This window comes from Tetrao urogallus (genome assembly GCF_951394365.1).
Source record: "Tetrao urogallus genome assembly, chromosome: 3".
Taxonomy (NCBI): domain Eukaryota; kingdom Metazoa; phylum Chordata; class Aves; order Galliformes; family Phasianidae; genus Tetrao; species Tetrao urogallus.
The window spans coordinates 64,355,399-64,373,558 of NC_136815.1; the positions used below are offsets into that span (position 1 = coordinate 64,355,399).

General features: G+C 39.3%; 1 protein-coding gene across 3 annotated transcripts in view; it reads right to left on the reverse strand.

Annotated features, from left to right (window-relative positions):
• Positions 1-18,160, reverse strand: part of FHOD3 (formin homology 2 domain containing 3) — a gene marked incomplete at both ends in the record, with an annotated part of 355,589 nt that overhangs the window by 37,912 nt on the left and 299,517 nt on the right. For all 3 annotated transcript variants that reach the window (XM_079533942.1, XM_079533941.1, XM_079533940.1), the window contains 3 exons: positions 1,533-1,715; positions 8,318-8,476; positions 14,062-14,951. In XM_079533942.1, the coding sequence (XP_079390068.1) occupies positions 1,533-1,715; positions 8,318-8,476; positions 14,062-14,951 (1,232 nt within the window). The remainder of the gene's footprint in view (positions 1-1,532; positions 1,716-8,317; positions 8,477-14,061; positions 14,952-18,160) is intronic.

Below are 18,160 nucleotides of genomic sequence, written 5' to 3' on the forward strand. Positions count from 1 at the left end.
CTAAGCATCTCTGGGAAGCATTCTTTTCCCAAATTACTACACTTTTTATGAGCTAAGAAGCCAAAAATTAAGCTGTTATTTTAGACCAAGAGGGAAAATAACAGCACAATTTACTGTGTCAGGGAAACGCAATGGGTCGTTCAAAATCTGTAGTGATATTTTACCATAAAAAAAAGCAGAGAGATTAAAAAAAACCCCATGCATTTCTTCTCACTACTGTGACTAGAGAGTATGTCAAATTCTACATAATTTAAGAGATGGCATAGTAACCAAAGTTATGCATACTTCATAGGGGAATTGCTAAATAATCCAAGACATTATCAAATTAAATTAAAAGCAATAAACTAATGCACAGAATTCCTTGAATTGATTTACTACTCAGAATTTTTTTGTTTTGTTGAATTACAGAGATGAAATCGCATTGCTATAAAACTGCTGTAAACACAGACTTTTATGTGAATTTTGCCTGCATCAATTTGCAAACTGTTTAAAAATAATTCCTAAAAGGTTCATTTAAAATAGTCTGAGGATGCATAAAAAGCTTCCAAGCAGGCCATTTTGTATGCTTTCATGTGTACAAAAGTGTACAAGTGCTCAGTGCTCTTCTACACAGTTTGTATTTATAATTACTCCAAATTTCTCAGTTTACTGTAGTAAAAAAACACAAAGCAAACCAACAAAAAAAATCAACACCAAACCAAACGGTGTGTTAGACATTGTGTAAATAAAATAAATGGTAATTCTTGCCCTCTTTTAAAATTCACCTCTTATCTAGAGAAGACAAATAGATAATGCGGAAAAATCTTGTATCCTTTGCTATGACATAACATCCTCACCGCCCTTTTTTTTTTAAAACCATAAGTTATACTTGAAATCAAATTTAAGAACTGGCCCTGAATTTCTGGCAGAGAGACATAATGTAAAGTATAAATGTAATGTCAATATAAAAAACAATGTAAGGTAAATGTTCAATGTGCATGCATAAGTGCACTCAACTCCATGCGTGTCATGAATTCAGTAGTCCTGGTACAGGACCTGATAGAATTGAAAAGAATACTTTTGAAGGATGCTCTTATCTTTTGTTTATAATTTTGAGAGTTACATACAGAAATAACTTTAATTAACAGTGTTTTCCTTAGTTTAAATGGATGTAAGATCAGTACTCTCACGATACATTAGTGAATTGTGTCGTCCATTCAATCTTCACCTAAAGAAAAATTCTTACTGCCTGAAACTATACATTTGCTGAATAGCAACATCTGGAAAAAATGTGGTCAGGATTTAGCCCTCTTCTTTGTTACAATGTCATTACTGTCTAATTAAAGGAAGGAAGACATAATGCCTAGTTTTCTTTCATAGGAGGAACAGTCTATGAAGGATCACTTCAGCTGTTTCCTGGTCAGCCACTGAAACAAAAGTGACTCATTAACTATTTCCACAAAATACACAGTCAAAATATACAGTAAGGACAGAGAAGGATTAAGCAAAGACTTGGAACAGTGTCTCCCTCAGCCTCCGCATGCTTGTCTCACCTTTTCCACTATCTCATAGTCCAACTTGAAAGCCCAGAGCTGGAGTCTGGCAGAGAGTTCACTGATGGAGGAGAGGGTGAGAAGGAACTGTTCAGCACTGCCCAGGGGGACATCAGGATTCGCCAGCTGTGCCTCCTGGATCTTCTGCTTCTCCTCCTCCGATGGGATCATGGTCAAAATTTTCTGCAAAGGGAGATAAAAGGCAATCATCAGTGGAGGGCTGAGATGTGCACAAGCGGTGGGCATAGTGGTATGGAGACACATCCACAGCAAACACTGATAAGCTTCATTTTGACGTCATTCAAGCTTGTTTGACACTCGGTTGTTTTGGTTTTACACAAGCTTCTTTCTGTGTCAGTGGCAGAAGTCCTTGATCAGCAAGCACTGAACCACTGCAGAAGAAATAAAAATGAGGCCTACTATCTTTTCGAAAAATACATCTATATTAAAATACATTTTTAAAATCTGCATTCAGCATATATGATTCATAATGGAAGGAAGGAAGACAGGGAGACTACACAGGACATATATCCTCAGTTTTCCATATTCAGAGCAAAAGCTTCAAGCCCAGGCTTGATGGAGCCCTGGGCAGCCTGACTTGGTAGGTAGTAGCCCTGCCTATGGCAGAAGATTGAAAATGGATGGACTTTAAGGTCCCTTCCAACCTAAGCCATTCCATGGTTCTATGAAAGCCAACTTATTAAATTACCACAACAGTCCCTTATTAGTACCATTAATTTGTCTAGCTCCTTGTACAGGGCTACACCTAAGTGTGGATAACAAGGGATTTTCTTGCTCAGTCAGGCAGGGTACAAGGGTTAAGCAAGCAAATAATGTTAATAAGGGGAAGCAAGCAAACAATCTTCAATCTGTTGAACTGGAACTTATTGCTGATCAAGTTCATATGCAGGCTTCCATAAATATAAATAGAGAAGCAGTTCTTCCTACTGACACTGCCATTCACTTTAAGAGAGAAATAAATCCTCCTTGCTTGAATGCTGCAATAAGATGCACTGGCTTTCACCCATGATTAGAGGAATCATATATGTTAAAAAGCTATGAGCTTCTACTTAATGACAAACAAGAACTTTCAATCCATTCCTATCCCAATGAAAAAAAGAAGAGGAGGAATACCCCTCAGTACTTTACCTTCCCTTGTCAGTATTATTTGGAAAATGTTCTGCTCAGAATTGATTGTATTTGTTGATATTGTATCCATCCACCCACAGATGCTGAACTCTGTAACTAAGGTGACAACATCAAACTAGAGATTTCAACTAGCTGCTTTTACAGTGCTTCTCAGCACTCTGCCAATATCATTTTAAAAAGTTCACAGAAGAGAGACTGAGCCTTAAGCACACAGAAAGAGGGTTTTTTTCAAAGAGAACCTTTGAAAAAAATATATCTTAAACAATAACAAAAAGCTAACGCTTCTCCGAGTGAACCAGGGAAAATTGCAAATAAGATCACAGGAACATCCCTACATGGTGAGTTTAGCAGTAGCCATGTGATGGATGTAAAAATGCTTCTCATGCATTTTTGAAGGCTAACACTTCAGCAGTGTTCTCAATTGCCTCCTACAAATAACTAGGGCTTTTGGCAGCTACCCAGGGATCCCACAAGTATTTTGTGGTGGTGCAGGGCCCATATTCCAGAGATTTTGCATTGCTTTCGGGCATTTCTAAATGGAACAGTAAGCTTTACTTCCAAAGGGACTCTCCTCCTCCTCGTGCTTCATGTAAGCACAATGAGCCAAATGGAGCTGATAAAAATCCAAGTCCATGTACTGGAGAGCTGTGAGACCAAGTACTGCAAGTCTGCTGTGCTGTACACTGCACTATGTGAAAAAAGGAACACCAAACAAAAGAGCCTGTAGATGTAGTTCCAGATGACAAGAATCACTCCTGCTGCTGCAAGCATTGCTTTGATAGGATCAGAGCTGTATCCATGTGCTGGCAGGACTCATACCATCTGCAGTGCAACCACCCCCATAGCAGCTATTTACTCCCCAGAGCTTTCAGTCTGTTCAGACAAACAATTCTTACCCTGCTGGTTGGCATCCTTGGTGTGATCCTGAGCAAGTAGGAACACGCTCTTATTTTTGATTTCCACTCTATGACTAACTTGAACCATTTGTTCAGATCCAAAAACACCTGCCAGATTCTTATTATTTTTCTTACTATTTTTTTAAACATCACTGACAATAAAAAGAGAATAAAAACTCAATAGGGAAGAAGGTTACTGGCACCTAATATGACCATTAAATCATAAATAGATTCGAATCCAATGATCAGTTCATAATGTTCTCCCCAGCATGATAGTCTCTTGGCAGGTTAAAAGAAGACTGGTTATCGGCAAGCCCTACACTCATATCCTCCTATAACATGACACAACGCTGTATCACACACATATTTCATCTGCAGGCATTCTCATAAAAATTGCTTCGGTCAAAGATTAAAATTCTGAGGAAAAACAGTACACAAATCTTTACATGAAGAAAAAAAGGGGGGTGGGGGGATCTCATTCACATTAGATCATCAATCCTGATTATTTTACTCCTTGAACTTTTAGTGAAAGGATCAAACTAGTTATTTCCTGGACTTTGCTCTCCTATGGTACAATTTCCAAAAACTTCTCAGAGGAAGGCCTTACAAGGCTCTGAGGGTGAAGGTCATGGAAGACTCAGGCCATCCCTCAGACATTCAGGATGAAGTGGGTACCTCAGAGGGGGTTCACAGCACAAGCTGCCTCCAATCTTTAGGAAGACAGACTCACAGTTGCAGAAGGGCAAAAAAAAAAAGGGCTGTGAGGAAGGACCGAATCAGAAACTGTTAACGGCCTCTCCAGAAATGAGGCGCTTAAGTTATCTTTTCCAAGAGATAATAGGGCTTCTCATTGTTGATGAGGTTGCAAGAGTAGCTCAACGTTCACGTATGATTTTAGTCAAATAGTAACCTAAAAAAATTAGGAAATGAAATATCTGGTTGTTATTGTGCCCTAAGCTTTTTGTGGCTAAAGGCCCATCTGTTCATAAACTACATAACCAAATACACGTTATCTGATATTTGACAAGTCTCGACAGAAGATTCAGATCCAAAAAAGCTCTCACACTTCATTTTTCCAGGCATCTACTAATGAGACACATCAGTGGTTTATATTCAACATTCATTATATTCGATACTCATTACTTGGAGAAAACAAATATATATACATACAAAGGAATAGAATAGAAAATCTAAAAGAATGTGGAGCTCATGACACCATAGTATACGAGGCTTCCCACACTAATTTTTATATGAACTTTAAAAAAGATCCAATTCAGAAAAGGGACTACATCTAAAATGCTTTACAATGATCTCTATAAATCAGAAACTGACAGCCATGGTTTCAGTCAGATTGCTCCACTTCTTCAGCTCTCTTCTGAAATACATCAACATGCAATTGCTGTTCACAGAAGCCATAGAAAGTATTTTTGTTTTCTCCAAGGAGTGAAAGGGTAGCTTTTTTCCCATTAAGTAAAGCCTGAAACTTGTGAGGGCAGTGATATGCTGACTGTTAGAGTACAGCCAACAAAGTATTATTCATTCAATTCTGTGTTCTGTCCAGACTTGTGAAAAAAGGCATTTTTCCAGGTCAAGCAAAATAGCATAGTTTGAAATACCCCACCAGTCTTTCACAAAGCATTAGCTAACCCAATTGGAAACTGCAAAAGCCAACATACTGAGGTGGCAACTATCAGAACAAATTTAAACACTTTGATCATTTCTGAAAACCAACTTTTGTGGATTTTGTTTGTTTATAAATGTCCCCATCTACCTTTGTAACACTAAGCTCTCGTTTCTTATCCCTTTTTACATCTCAGGGCTATGTAATCACTCCAAACACATGGCCTTTAAAATACTTAACTGCTTGGTTATGGAGGACCTAGCGCCCATGGACAGCTTTTTCATTTCAAGTAGTTTTACTAAAAGCAATGCTCATCCACGTAATACACAGCATCACAAAGCTACACTGTAAAAAACAAGGCATACAATCAATTTCCTCACAGCATTACCCCCATTTTACTTGGCTAAATTATTTATATTCTTTGGCATAATTTGATTTTTATTCTTGCTCCCTAAGTAGCAGATAGACCTACTTGCGTCCTTTACTGAAGACAACAGCAAGGACTGATCTGGTGGACTCTTCTTGAAGTAAAATTACATGCCAGGATTTTAAACTTGCCTTTTTGCTTAACTCTGAGGGAGCCTTCATCCATGCTAAGCAGCCAGTTCTTTGTTTGCAGCTGAATTCCAAGTTGTTTGAACACAATGGATGCCAAGTTTTCAAAGAAAGGAAAGCACAACCACTTTGGCAAATGTAAGATGGCAAAAAAAACTGTTTAGCTGGATTGACGCATGCTCATAGACACACATTGTGCCTTCCTTTGAAAGCATGTTTCCCTACAGTGCCTCCTGCTCTGCATACTAAACTGACTACATCTGTCTTTCTAAGACCACATCTCAGTTCTCAGGGATACCTAAGCACTTCAAACACATGGTCTAAAATATGAAACATCTAAAATATACATCCTCTCTTCCTTTCAATCTAACTCTAATACTAAAGCTGATGAACAGATGAAAACGGGAAAAGAGGTTAACAAAGTTAATCCACACTGTTGGTCAAAGGAGCAGTACAGGAAACTGCAGAAGGGCTCTACTGAGAACAGCAGGATGCAAGACGATGTAATTCTGTGCTTTTTCTTGTACCTCTTGTCTAAATCTACGTAGCTCAATCCAGCTCTCTGTTTTGCTACATGTCTCTCTGACTCTGCAACGGTGTGCTATAAGAAAAATCTGTAAATTGAGAATTGCGGAATGGAATCTGAATTCATTGTGCCATTTAACTTGACAAACCATAAATCAAAATGGAACTACGCATTTAGAAGAAAATATTTTTTTTCCTCCATGAACACCAATCTTCCCCACTAATGAAGGCCTCATCCCTCAACACGGAAAGTATCTGGACTCAGGTCTATTTATCCTCTCTCTCAGTTTTAAATACCTGAATGATCACATCAGGATTACTCACATCCTTTAGCTTCAAGCTGTGGACACTCAGAACACTCAGAAATTATGTTTTCTTTAGCACTGGGCAGGTATATCAACAATGCAGCATTTTCTGCTTTCTGAAATCTTAAATTTAAAGCTGCATGCATTTATTATATATATTTTAAATTAAATTACGGGTTTCTGGCAGCTAATGGAAAGGCTACCCAAATAAGGGTGTGGTGGAACAAGGCACTCCCAATTGTGGACACTACAGCTGGTTGGCAGATGAGCACACCAGCTACAAATGGTGGCACTGGAAGGGTAAGCAGAGCAGTTGAGCCTCTATTGAGCAAACCAAGTAAGGTAGCAATTCAAAGGATGATGCTTTATCAGCCATTTTATGCAGGACTTTCTTGGTAAACACTTTTTGCAAATTGAGGTCTAACTGGTGGTATGAGAGTTGGATTTGGCTGGAGGGGTGCTTCTCTCCAATCTAGAACGCTCAGTACTGCGAAGTATAGTGGTAGATACATGGAGCTCGGTCACGTAACTGGCCACTGTAAGACTCGTGGTCACCATAATTGCCCCAAAGATCAAAATCTAACCAACTGGGATGAAAAACAACTTTTGTTGATCACTAAAATTAATTTTTAAGTCTGGTTTATCACCTACAAAATATCAGTAAGGTAGGCATACAGCAAATAATGTAGCTTTGGGAAGAAGTTATATTCTAGTAGGAATGTAACAGGCCATGCCTTCTAGTTAGGATAATATTTGGTCTTTAGTATTTCTTTTGTATGAAACTGTTGGCAGCTCCACTTCCATTCTATCAGCTTTTGTCATTTTCTTCTGTAGTCAGCACACAGAAGGTGGGAAGGGGGCCAAACCACTAAAAGGTAACTATGAATCAATACAAGACCTATGCAGTTCAACCACTGGTTGAAATTTGCAGTTGTGCAGATTACTCATATTAGATGATAAAGGCTTATTCAAAAAAATATTTGAAATGAATACAACCACAACAAAATAAAATACAAAACAACAAAAAGAGGGGAGCAGCAGGCTTCTTTTACACTCCACAGAAAAAAAATGTTTTCATAAAAGAATAATGAGCAGAGCTCATCCTGGATCTTGCTAAGAATATCTGCAAAGTCTAACATGTAATGGTAAAAATTACATCATCTTTATACCAAATGCTTTTCTTCAAACAACAGTAAGATCAAAATGCTATTTTGAGCAGAACTGGTCACTGTATTTGTTTTCCATTAGATATATAATCTAGAATGACTCCAACAGCTAGCTGGGCATGAACTTTATTAAACTGCACTGGTTGCATCAGCTTTAGAAAATTACTGTCTATTCTTTGGTGCTTAATGAGTGCTCAGCATCAGATACTTTTCCAAAGTATATATGCAGAATCTGCTCTGTTTACAAGTTTAGTAGCTTTAATAAAGGTAATAAGAAACTGAGCTTCAGAATAATGGGCAATCCTCTGAAAATCTCAATAGGAATTAACACGATTGTTATTCAAGTTTAGATACAAGCAAAGCAGAGAAATCCACGTCTACCATTCCCAACTTCAAATGGCCAGTATCTGCTTAAGTACACTGCACTGATTTAACAAGACTCAGCTCCGTAATGATGTAATATACAATCTTTTCTCTCTTCCATTAATTATTTGGCCCATACCATATGCAATACTGAATACAACAGAACATCGAAAATGCAGACTTGAAGACACTGACTGCTCCTTACCTCTATTCCTTCCTTGTTTAAGGCATATTCGTCGAAATTCAGAATAGCAGTCTTGATAGTTCGTGGAGGGGGTAGCACAGTCAAGCCAATATTAATAGCATTGCTTCGTTTTGAGTCCAGTACAATGATTTCCTGTCGCTTCCCATCTGCAGCAGTTTTCTTGATCAAGAAGAGAACAAGAAGAAAATTATCCCTCCAGTCTGTTTGTTAAAGTCACTCCTTTTACCAAAGACTTCCCCTGTGCAAGGGTGCTGACAGTGAGTGCAAATCCTTTTTAACCACTAATAGAAGCTGACTCAGATACTGACCAAAGAAGACGAGCACAAGACACACAGGTTATCGCCAGCCTTGGGAAACTGCCTGACAAAGGCCAGAGGCTGTACCATGAGCTGAGGGTTCTCCCTGTGCTTCGGAGCTGCTGGAGCCTGCGGATGCCCAGGGCAGGGCTGCTTGAAGGGCTCCAGGACTTGGAGCAGCCACTGAACCTCTGACACCCAGCTGGCCCAGCTGGGGCAGGGTGGTTTCTGCTGGCTTGCAGGGCCTGTCCTGTGCTGGAGATCCACCTGGGACACAAGATAAGGAGCTAGAGAGGCCTTCATGGAGACACTGGGGTGCCTGCTCTCCCTCAGGCACAAGGAAGGGTATTCTACCTTACAACTTTTTTCAGGCTTACCTTCATGAAAAATGACCGTATTTTAAATGACAGCAAAGACAAAATACCAAAGAACTACTAACAAGCTTTACACTTCATTCTTGAAATAAATGTGAATTCTTTTTCCTCCATGTCCCTGTTCTTCTAATGCTAAAACACATACTTACTGTACACAGTGACTTACAAACCATTTATGACAAAACAGCGCTGAATGTTGTCTTTACTTTCATGACACAGCACACCTTTTAATCTCTCTTCACATTGTGCAAAAAGGTGCCTCTTTGGCAACTGAATATATCATGTGCCAGGTTGCTACAAGGGATTTGCTCATTGTATATGGGGGTATTGAGAGAGAAAAAACGAGAGCATACAGCACAATCCAGCTTCTTACATCATTTTTGCTCTCTCTCAACACACAAAGCTTGGAAGCAAGTGTTCTGTTCTCTCCCTCCCTTTTCTCTAAGAGAGATGGGTTGAGGGATGCTGCCAAGCACTGCCATGTAGGGAAAAGACCAGCACAATGAAGCAAGCAAGTAGAGACATGCTCCGCTGTGTACAAGCCCATGTTTCAGCACAGCATGGATGGCAGATATGTAACCATGCAATGAGATGTTACTGCTTTTTTAAAAAAATATAAAGAAATGGCACTTTCAGAACAAACAGGATAAATTTTAGGACAACTGTGATGACATTTTATTCTGCTAGAACTGCTCTTCTGTCAACAGCTTCAAAGCATCTCTGAGTCCTGCTTGAACCTTTTCTTTTTTAAGTATAAGACCTCTTTCTCTTAGGGAGCTGGCTTAGTGATCTGAGATAGCACTTCTCCTTTAAAGCAGTCATTTTTACTTTCTGGCCATTAATTGCTTTCTTGAGACCACAGTTAGTGGCCAAGACCACATAAAAACAAGTGGTGCTCACCACAGCCTGCTTCCTCTTAGTCTGTACTGCACTCCTCTGTATTTACACCGCCATTTTTGCAGCACAGAATCACTCTGAAGAATCCTTGCAGAAAGGAAGAGACTGGGGGAAAGGAGTTAAATTTAGGCTTCTCACATGCGGTATGGGTAAGTAAGCCACAGATCTGCAGCTCTGTGTTTAGGTTCCTAAATTTGTCAAGAGAGACATATTAATTTGTGGGACATCCCATGCCAACTGCTGGGATAACTGCAATCACAGCAGTGCAATCCCTCCTCAGCAATGAGTTAGGAGAGACAGATGAGCTCTACTGGGGACATAAGCAGGAGAGGTATTTTCCAGTTCTACAGCTGCAATGTTGAGTATGAAAATCTGGAGTAATTCTTTACAAAAACAGTGGCAGATGAGAATTTAAATCCCTTCTGCGGATGAAGGTTAGGTTACAAAGAAATCCCTTCAGAATGAACAAAAGGATGAAGAAGAAGATTTTACTTGTTTAAACTTTATTATCCTAACACTAGGAAAAGAATTCCTTTTGGTCTGCAATTAAATCACACAGATGTAAGTGCCTGACTACTACAATGAGTTACAGCTACCAATTTCTGCTGTAATATTAAGCGATTTCAGAATGCGTTTTATTAGTTCATTAGTGCACTTGATTTCACATCTCAAAGTGCCAATACATAGCCTTGAGCTGCTGGTTATTGTATTATGGAATATAAATCAGGTGGTGGAATCATTCCTACAACGTACCAAGAACTGCAGTGAATTTAGACTTTTATAAGAGCTAACTGGCCAGATGCTGTTGCCTTTTACTGAAGGCTTGGCAGACAAGATAGGTTACTCAAAAACACCAGCAGTCTCACAGAAGGTAACCTGTGGTTCGGTGAGAATGTAGTCTAAAAACCACCTATCTGCTTTAATTAAGCACGCATAAGAATGTCTATCACTTTCTCAGTGCTCAATTTTATATAAGAGCACCAAGATAGAAATCTCTCTCCTGTTTAAACTTGTAGAACTATGTGCATCAATAGTGCAGAAAAACTTGGGAAATCCCTTAATAACGAGATGGCAATTTCTTTTTGTTTCTATCTTAACTAGCAAGGATTTAACATGGGAATTTGAAAAAGAATTATTCAGCTGCCACTTACTTTGCTAAGGATATCAAACAGATAATATTTTTCAGAAAAGTTGTTCCACACTTATGACAAACCTTAGCATTTATTCACCTTACAACAACCATTTTTACTGGGAGTATGTATCTAGGCACACATACACACGTGCATGTGAAAATAAGTTCCTTAATTTTTCACTCTTGCTTGCTTTTTGCCTGTGGCCACATGATGACTGATACTCCCACTGGGTATAGATGAATCAGCAAAATAATACTTTTCAATGACTTGCAGAACCACACAGATTTCAGAAGGGTTGGGCAGTAACTTTCGATTCAGTAGTGTATGCAACTACTGAATTTCTTGTTACAGAAAAATTAACAGTTTGATGTACTTTGCCGAAATACCTGCTTTTGTTTGGCAGTATGTGAAGGAAAGAAATTCTAGGCTTGTTTGGAGGGGTACCTGATCACTCCTTCTAGCCACTAATAAAATGTTGTGGTCCTCCAATTCAGAAAATAGGCATTCTGCAACAAAAAACTACTCCACCAACTATAATCAATGTGCATACTGCCCAAAGAGGAATTCCTTTCCTAAAATCAAGAACTACCCCTCTACCTTAAATTCCCCTATTATATCCTACAATTTAAAATCTGTTTTATTTTATTGTAGTCTATTGTGTTTAATGAAAAACTTCTCATAAGCCAGGAAGTAGCTGTTTATAGCTGTGTGTTGTGGAAATCACAGTGAAGGATTAGAAACTGGAATAAAATTGGTTACAGCTGGATAAAATCACATGCACAGGAGAGAGCCAAAGACCCCCAACCCCCACTCCAACACACACTCTGGCTTCGCTTCTCTTATCCTTCTGGACTATTCCTTTTTCATGCACCTGCTTGCATCTACTGCTATGAAATCTGGAGGTCTGACTTTTGATTTGTTGCTCAGTGCTCTTTTTTTTTTTTTCAGCTGAACTAACTGAGCTGTGAGTCAGACTTTACAATATTATAGAATAAACCTGTTTTGGATTGCAGCCATTGGACACAAGAAACTAGACACAACGGGGAATGTACTTCCTGGAAATAAACCAAGCAGTCTGGAAAAAGCGAGAGTTATCCTAATTTGAGTGCAATCTTCATACCAAACCTCAAGTCCTCTATGGATTCAGTGGTCTGCTTAATTATTCCCACTCTGACTTGATCTAAGGACCATCTCATGCCCTGCAAGATTTGCTGGTATTCACCAAAAATACACAAGACTCTCAGAAGCTGGTGTGGAGCTCCACTGGTATAATTTTCAGTCATCATTGTTTTCTGTACCGAGACAATGATACGCTATGTCTGTGTTACAGGACGGGATGGAAAGCAAGCCAAAAGTATAATGTCTCATGCAGAGAGCAGTATTAGTGTCCAAGAGGAAAGCAGTCACCTAAATCATTCCTCAGACTTGCACTGATTTCAAAGAAACCTGCTCACTCATCTTTCAGTTAGGAGCCAAAAGCTGTGCCAAAACATCAGGCAGTCCAGGCAGGTTTGGGAAGAGCGCATATGGTGGGGAGAATGCCCAGAAGTTGTTTGGGAACATAACTGACAAACGACTGGAGAAGTAAACAAGTTCACATTCCAATAATTAAACGTTTTATCAAAATTCAGGTGAGAATAGAACCTAAGAATCGACCAGACAAATCCATTCCAATATTGGCATTTAGCACACAGCTAAAGTTTGGAAAAGGCAAATATGTCATAATTCCACATTAAATTCAAGGAATTAAATGCTTCATCGATCTAAGAAAATGTTCTCATTCTTTCCATCTATGAACCATCTGTGGCAGATTTGTATTTACAGGGAGAGAGATGAGAAGTAACACACTACCATGTCACCAACATTCCTTCCTCACCAAAAAAGGAATGAGAGAAAGAAATGAATCTCAATATCTGCCAAATGAACTATCAGCTGAATATGTTTTTAAGGTGCTATGCCACACATTTCGAAGTTATAAGCAATGCATGTATGACAATTGTTTTTGAATCACAAAAAGTTCAATTTAGAACAGTGATAAGTAAGATCTAGGTGAGTCATATATTCATGCACCCATTGTTTGCCATTCACTTACGGGTACGGGTTATTTTTTATGTCACTATAAAACATACAAGCAAGTTATTTATTTATTTTAACGAAGAGAGATGGGTATATTTCACTAGCATTTTAACTGAAGAGGCAAGTCGTTTTCCTGATATTAACTGCTCTGATTAGAAGTGAATTTATGAAGCCATGAAAAACAAATGTTTCAACTAATACCTAATTCCTACTGAATGTAAATATAAGGGATTTTTCTGTGTTGCCAAGTTCAATGTTAAACAGCAGTGAAAACAGCTTTCATGAATTTATTTCATAACAATGCTAAGTATCAGGAGATCCTAGTTGTTGAGATATTTCCTGCACCAGCTTCAATCCTAAAATTTGGATAGCCCTACTGTCCAAATTAAGGATTTTAAGTATGCCTGTTTACCACTATTTTTCAATAAAATAGTAAAACTGCCCTTCCTCACAAAATCCTGCAGAGTTTAACTGTAAACTTGGTCTAGCTTATAAAGCAATCCTGCAAAATAAAGTACGTGAGTGGGCATTTTGTTGCAGAACAAATCTGATATTCTAAACTTCCTATGCAATGATTAGGAAAATATTACCAAGTGAAGAACTGTCAAATACAGATATGAATCATCATGCTCTGACCTTTAGATAAATGTAACAGAAAATACTTCATATTCAAATACCTGGTCTGGCACTAAACTACAACTGCATCAATGTATAGTTTGTTGGTATTCCCACCTGAAGTGATATCCCTGAACTGATAGACCTGAGACAAGAGGACAGGCCTGGCACAGACACCACTGTGTCTCATTTTCTAGTTTCAGGTTATGGAATATCTTCTGTCATAGACCAAGCTAGAAACACATCCTGTAATTTCCACTGTTTTCATATAAACAGCATAAATCATCTACATTTAAGTCAAAATGAATACCAATACAATAGCAAAATAAGAGTGAGCTGAATATGAGCTGTACCTTTGTGACAGGCAGTTCCTTGGACTTCGACTCAAAGAGATGCTCCAGTTTGGAAGTGTCTACCTTAATGGGTTCCAGTTTCGACCACAGGAATTCTCTGCAGCGTTTGTTGTTTTTACACTGCCACTCAAATGGCCGTACCTCGTTCCAAAACAGACGGATGGTTTTCTTCTTCTTTATAAATGCTGGCTGACCCCTAGAAACCTGGGGTGACCCTAAACCCTGAGGAGTGCTGAACAGCGGAGGAGGAGCCAATAAATTAGCAGAGGGTGGAGGTGGAGGCGGACATCCAAACAGTGGGGGAGGTGGTGGAGGAGGCAAACCCAGGAAAGAAGGTGGAGGCGGAGGAGGGGGAACAAGGGAGTCCCCAGGACCCATATCCATGTCCAACACATCTACATCATCCTCCTCCCCCAAGTCTGTAAAATCCATGTCTTTGATTTTAAGTTCTCTAGGATTAGCCATGAGTTGATCCCAGATGTAGTCAGATTCCTTCTTTGGTTGCGCTGGTGTTTTCTCAGGGACCTGTTCACTGATTTCATCTTCAGGCAAGGCTGTCCCCTTGGCCAACTCACCACTATTGAATTTTTCCGCAAAGGCTTTCACGCTGCCTTGGTTGTCCAGGTTTCCAATCTCCATCTTTTTGACACTTTCATCTTTGGCCTGCTTTGTGGCCTGAAGGATAGAGATCCTACTGGCTAGACTAGTGAGGGACTCCTCACTTTCCTCCGTCTCCTTCTTTTCCTCCTTCGCCTCCAGCTCCTTCTCCTCTTCATCCTTGGGCTTTTTGTTATGCGCATACAGCATGTCCAGCATAAACCGCTTGTTGTTGAGGATGTTGCTGCACTGCTCATTCACGCCAGCATCCTGAATGGTCTGGGACCATGGACCTGCAATCACACACACACACAGATGGGAAAAGTCAGGAGAAGGGAGCCAGAGCATCAAGAATGCTCCCCACCACAAGAAAAATGTTTTAGGGTTGCATGCACAACTACTCTGAAACTGGGTAAGCAACAGGTTCAGAAATTTTGCTATTAGTGAGAGTGCTGATATATGACTCAATCCCAGTGGGTTGGGAGTACTTCTCAAAGAAGGAACAGCAGCAGAAAATAATTGGTTTAGCTCAGGAGGGACTTCATAACTCAGGATTTTGAGATTTTGGGCTTCTTCTGAAATCTGTCAGATTTAATTTCGTACTTCCTATCCCAGCTCATTTTACACAGTGCATAAATGCTCAGAATATTTTGCAATCCAAAGTGGGATTTAAATATTGTGACCATGTCAAAAGACAGGTTGCTGTCATACTTCAGATCAATCCATAAATTGGAAGGAAAACTTCCTCAAGAGAGGAAATTTACCTGCCTGACTTCAAGGTCAAGATGTAACTGCTTCCTCCTTCCCCTCCTCCCTCTCTGACTGCTAGGGGAGGACACTCTTCACATCTGGCTGCACTTTGAATCTCTTGGCTGGTGCCTGGTCTGTCTTCATGACAAGGGCTACTTGAATCACAGAGCTGACTGCATACCCAGGGTACAGCTCTCAGAGCAACTTTGTGAGTGGAATCATAAGAGCAAGATTTTCAAAGTTACTTTTAAGAATACATGCACCTAAATAAAGTCTTCTAGTGATTTCTGAAAATTTTCTCATCAGATGCTGTTACCCTTCTGTAGCATATGATGGAATTGAAAACGTAATAGCCTTCTTCCCACATCACAGCCATTTAGAATCTCACTGTAATGAAGCTTTATTTTTCCGACTACTGCTTTTTAAAACTATAATCTACAGAACAATCTGTTTAAGACAGCACTATAAACAACAAACCACAGCAGTCAATTTGTAAAAATAAATGATGCAAGCATCTTAGATTACATTTTCCTAAATACAATACTGTTAATCACTTTCAATAATGTGACAAAAAATTATGGTGCTTTTTTTCCAAAGGGCAAAAGATGAAGTGGTTAAATATGGACAAAGATAATTCTTCACAATTTATGTACTTTCTTTATCAGATTCTTTCTGTTCCCCATAGTCTTTATACATTTTATTCTTAAAAATTCTACTTCTTAAACATTTTATTTTTATTGTTATCCTTCCTTTTGGCCAGTTTTGGTTAAAGGTTTCAATTTATACCTTGCAGTTGCCTTTTCACTTATACTTCCATTTCATGTTTATTTCTCATATGTTCCTGATGTCTTCAATACTTAAAGAGTTTTAAATATCTTTTAAGGTTTCTGCTATCATAGAATCATGGAATCCTAGAACGGTTTGGGTTGGATGTGACCTTTAAGATCACCTAGTTCCAACCTGCCTGCTACAGGCAAGGACACCTCCCTCTAGACCAAGTTGCTCACAGCCCCATCCATCCTGGCCTTGAATGCTTCCAGGGAGGGAGCATCCACAACCTCACCTGGCAACCTGTTCCAGTGTCTCACCACTCTCACAGTAAATAATTTCTTCCTAATATCTAGTCTAAATCTACCCTCTTCCAGTTTAAACCCATTTCCCCTCGTCCTATCTCTACCTGCCCTTATAAGAAGTCCCTCCCCAGCTTTCCTGTAGCCCCCTTCAGGTACTGGAAGGCTGCTTTAAGGTCTCCTTGGAGCCTTCTCTTCTCCAGGCTGAAGAGCCTCAACTCTCTCAGCCAATCCTTATAGGGAGAGTGCTCCAGGCATCTGATCATCTTCATGTCCCTTTACTGGACCTGCTTCAACAACTCCATGTCCTTCTTGTGGTGGGGGCTCCAGAAATGGACACAGTACTCCAGGTGGGGTCTCACGAGAGCAGAGGGGCAGAATCATGTCCTTCAATCTGCTTCACTTGATGGAACCCAGGATATGGCTGGTCTTCTGGGCTGCAGGCACACACTGCTGGCTCGTGTTGATTCTCTCAACAATCAGCACTCCCAAATCCTTCTCTTCAGGGTGGCTCTCAAGCCATTCTCTGCCCAACCTACATCTGCGCTTAAGATTGCCCAAATCCAGATGCAGAACTTTGCACTTGAACTATCAGTTGATTTGCTTTCTTACTATGACAGCTATCCATGTACTCTCATCAAAAAACCCCAGACAAAATCACTAAGATGGGGTCTCTTAGTCGATCTGCATTTCCCCTATTTATTCAAATGTTATTGCTATGAATACTCCTGCTCTTGCTATCTAATTTCTCACTTCTCTCCCTCCATCCACAGAGATAAAGTTGTGAAATGCCATTAGAGAAATGAGAACTATAAGAAGTCAGGTTCAGCAGCAAGGCTGGCCAAGAAGTTGGGACCAAAGGCTTTATTTCTTTGCCCTTAATGCACCTGAATAGAACCAATGGTAAAATAACAGCTGGGAATCTGATAGCTGCTGGAAACCAGTGCTTCCCTTTGCTTTCTGATTCTCCTTATCTAGTAGAACTCAAACGACTTGCTACATGAGAACTACTTCATAGCACAGCCTAATAAATATTTGGCCTACTGATAACATATGTCAATTTTAAGATGCTGTTATTTGATTACCAGGGTACATTTCTTAGCTTTTAACAAAAAAAAGCATATGCATTTATTTAGAGAGAAAGGATCAGGATCTGGGGAAAGTTGTAACCTATTCTCCTTTATTTGCACTTGGCAGATCTTGAACTTTGTCACAGTGCAATAATATCTCTCATCTATCATATCCATCATGCCTTTCCTATGCATATACTCATTTACTGTCTGTAAGAGTAGAACAACATTCTAAGTGCCTCATTTAATTTAATCTTAAAGCTGGTTGAAAAGAAGATTGTTCTTAAATTTAGAACAAAATTAACTTAATGCTTCCAGAAAAAAAGTGATAGTGTTTAAACATAAACATCATAATCTGAAAATTCACTACTATGAGGTAATCCTCGTTACTGAGTCATCTCTTTTCTTTCAGTAAGAAGTGAGGTTGTTTCACACTGTATAGCAATTTTTGTTTTCTTATCTAGAATTTAAAGCACTTAGGACAATGTTTTCCACTGTTGAGCCCTAAGAAGACTTGGGAGTGCCCTAATAACACTTATTCCTTAACCTCTTTACAAAAGTCAGCAAACAAACAAATGAATGAAAAAGGAAAAGTATAATTAATCAATGAAG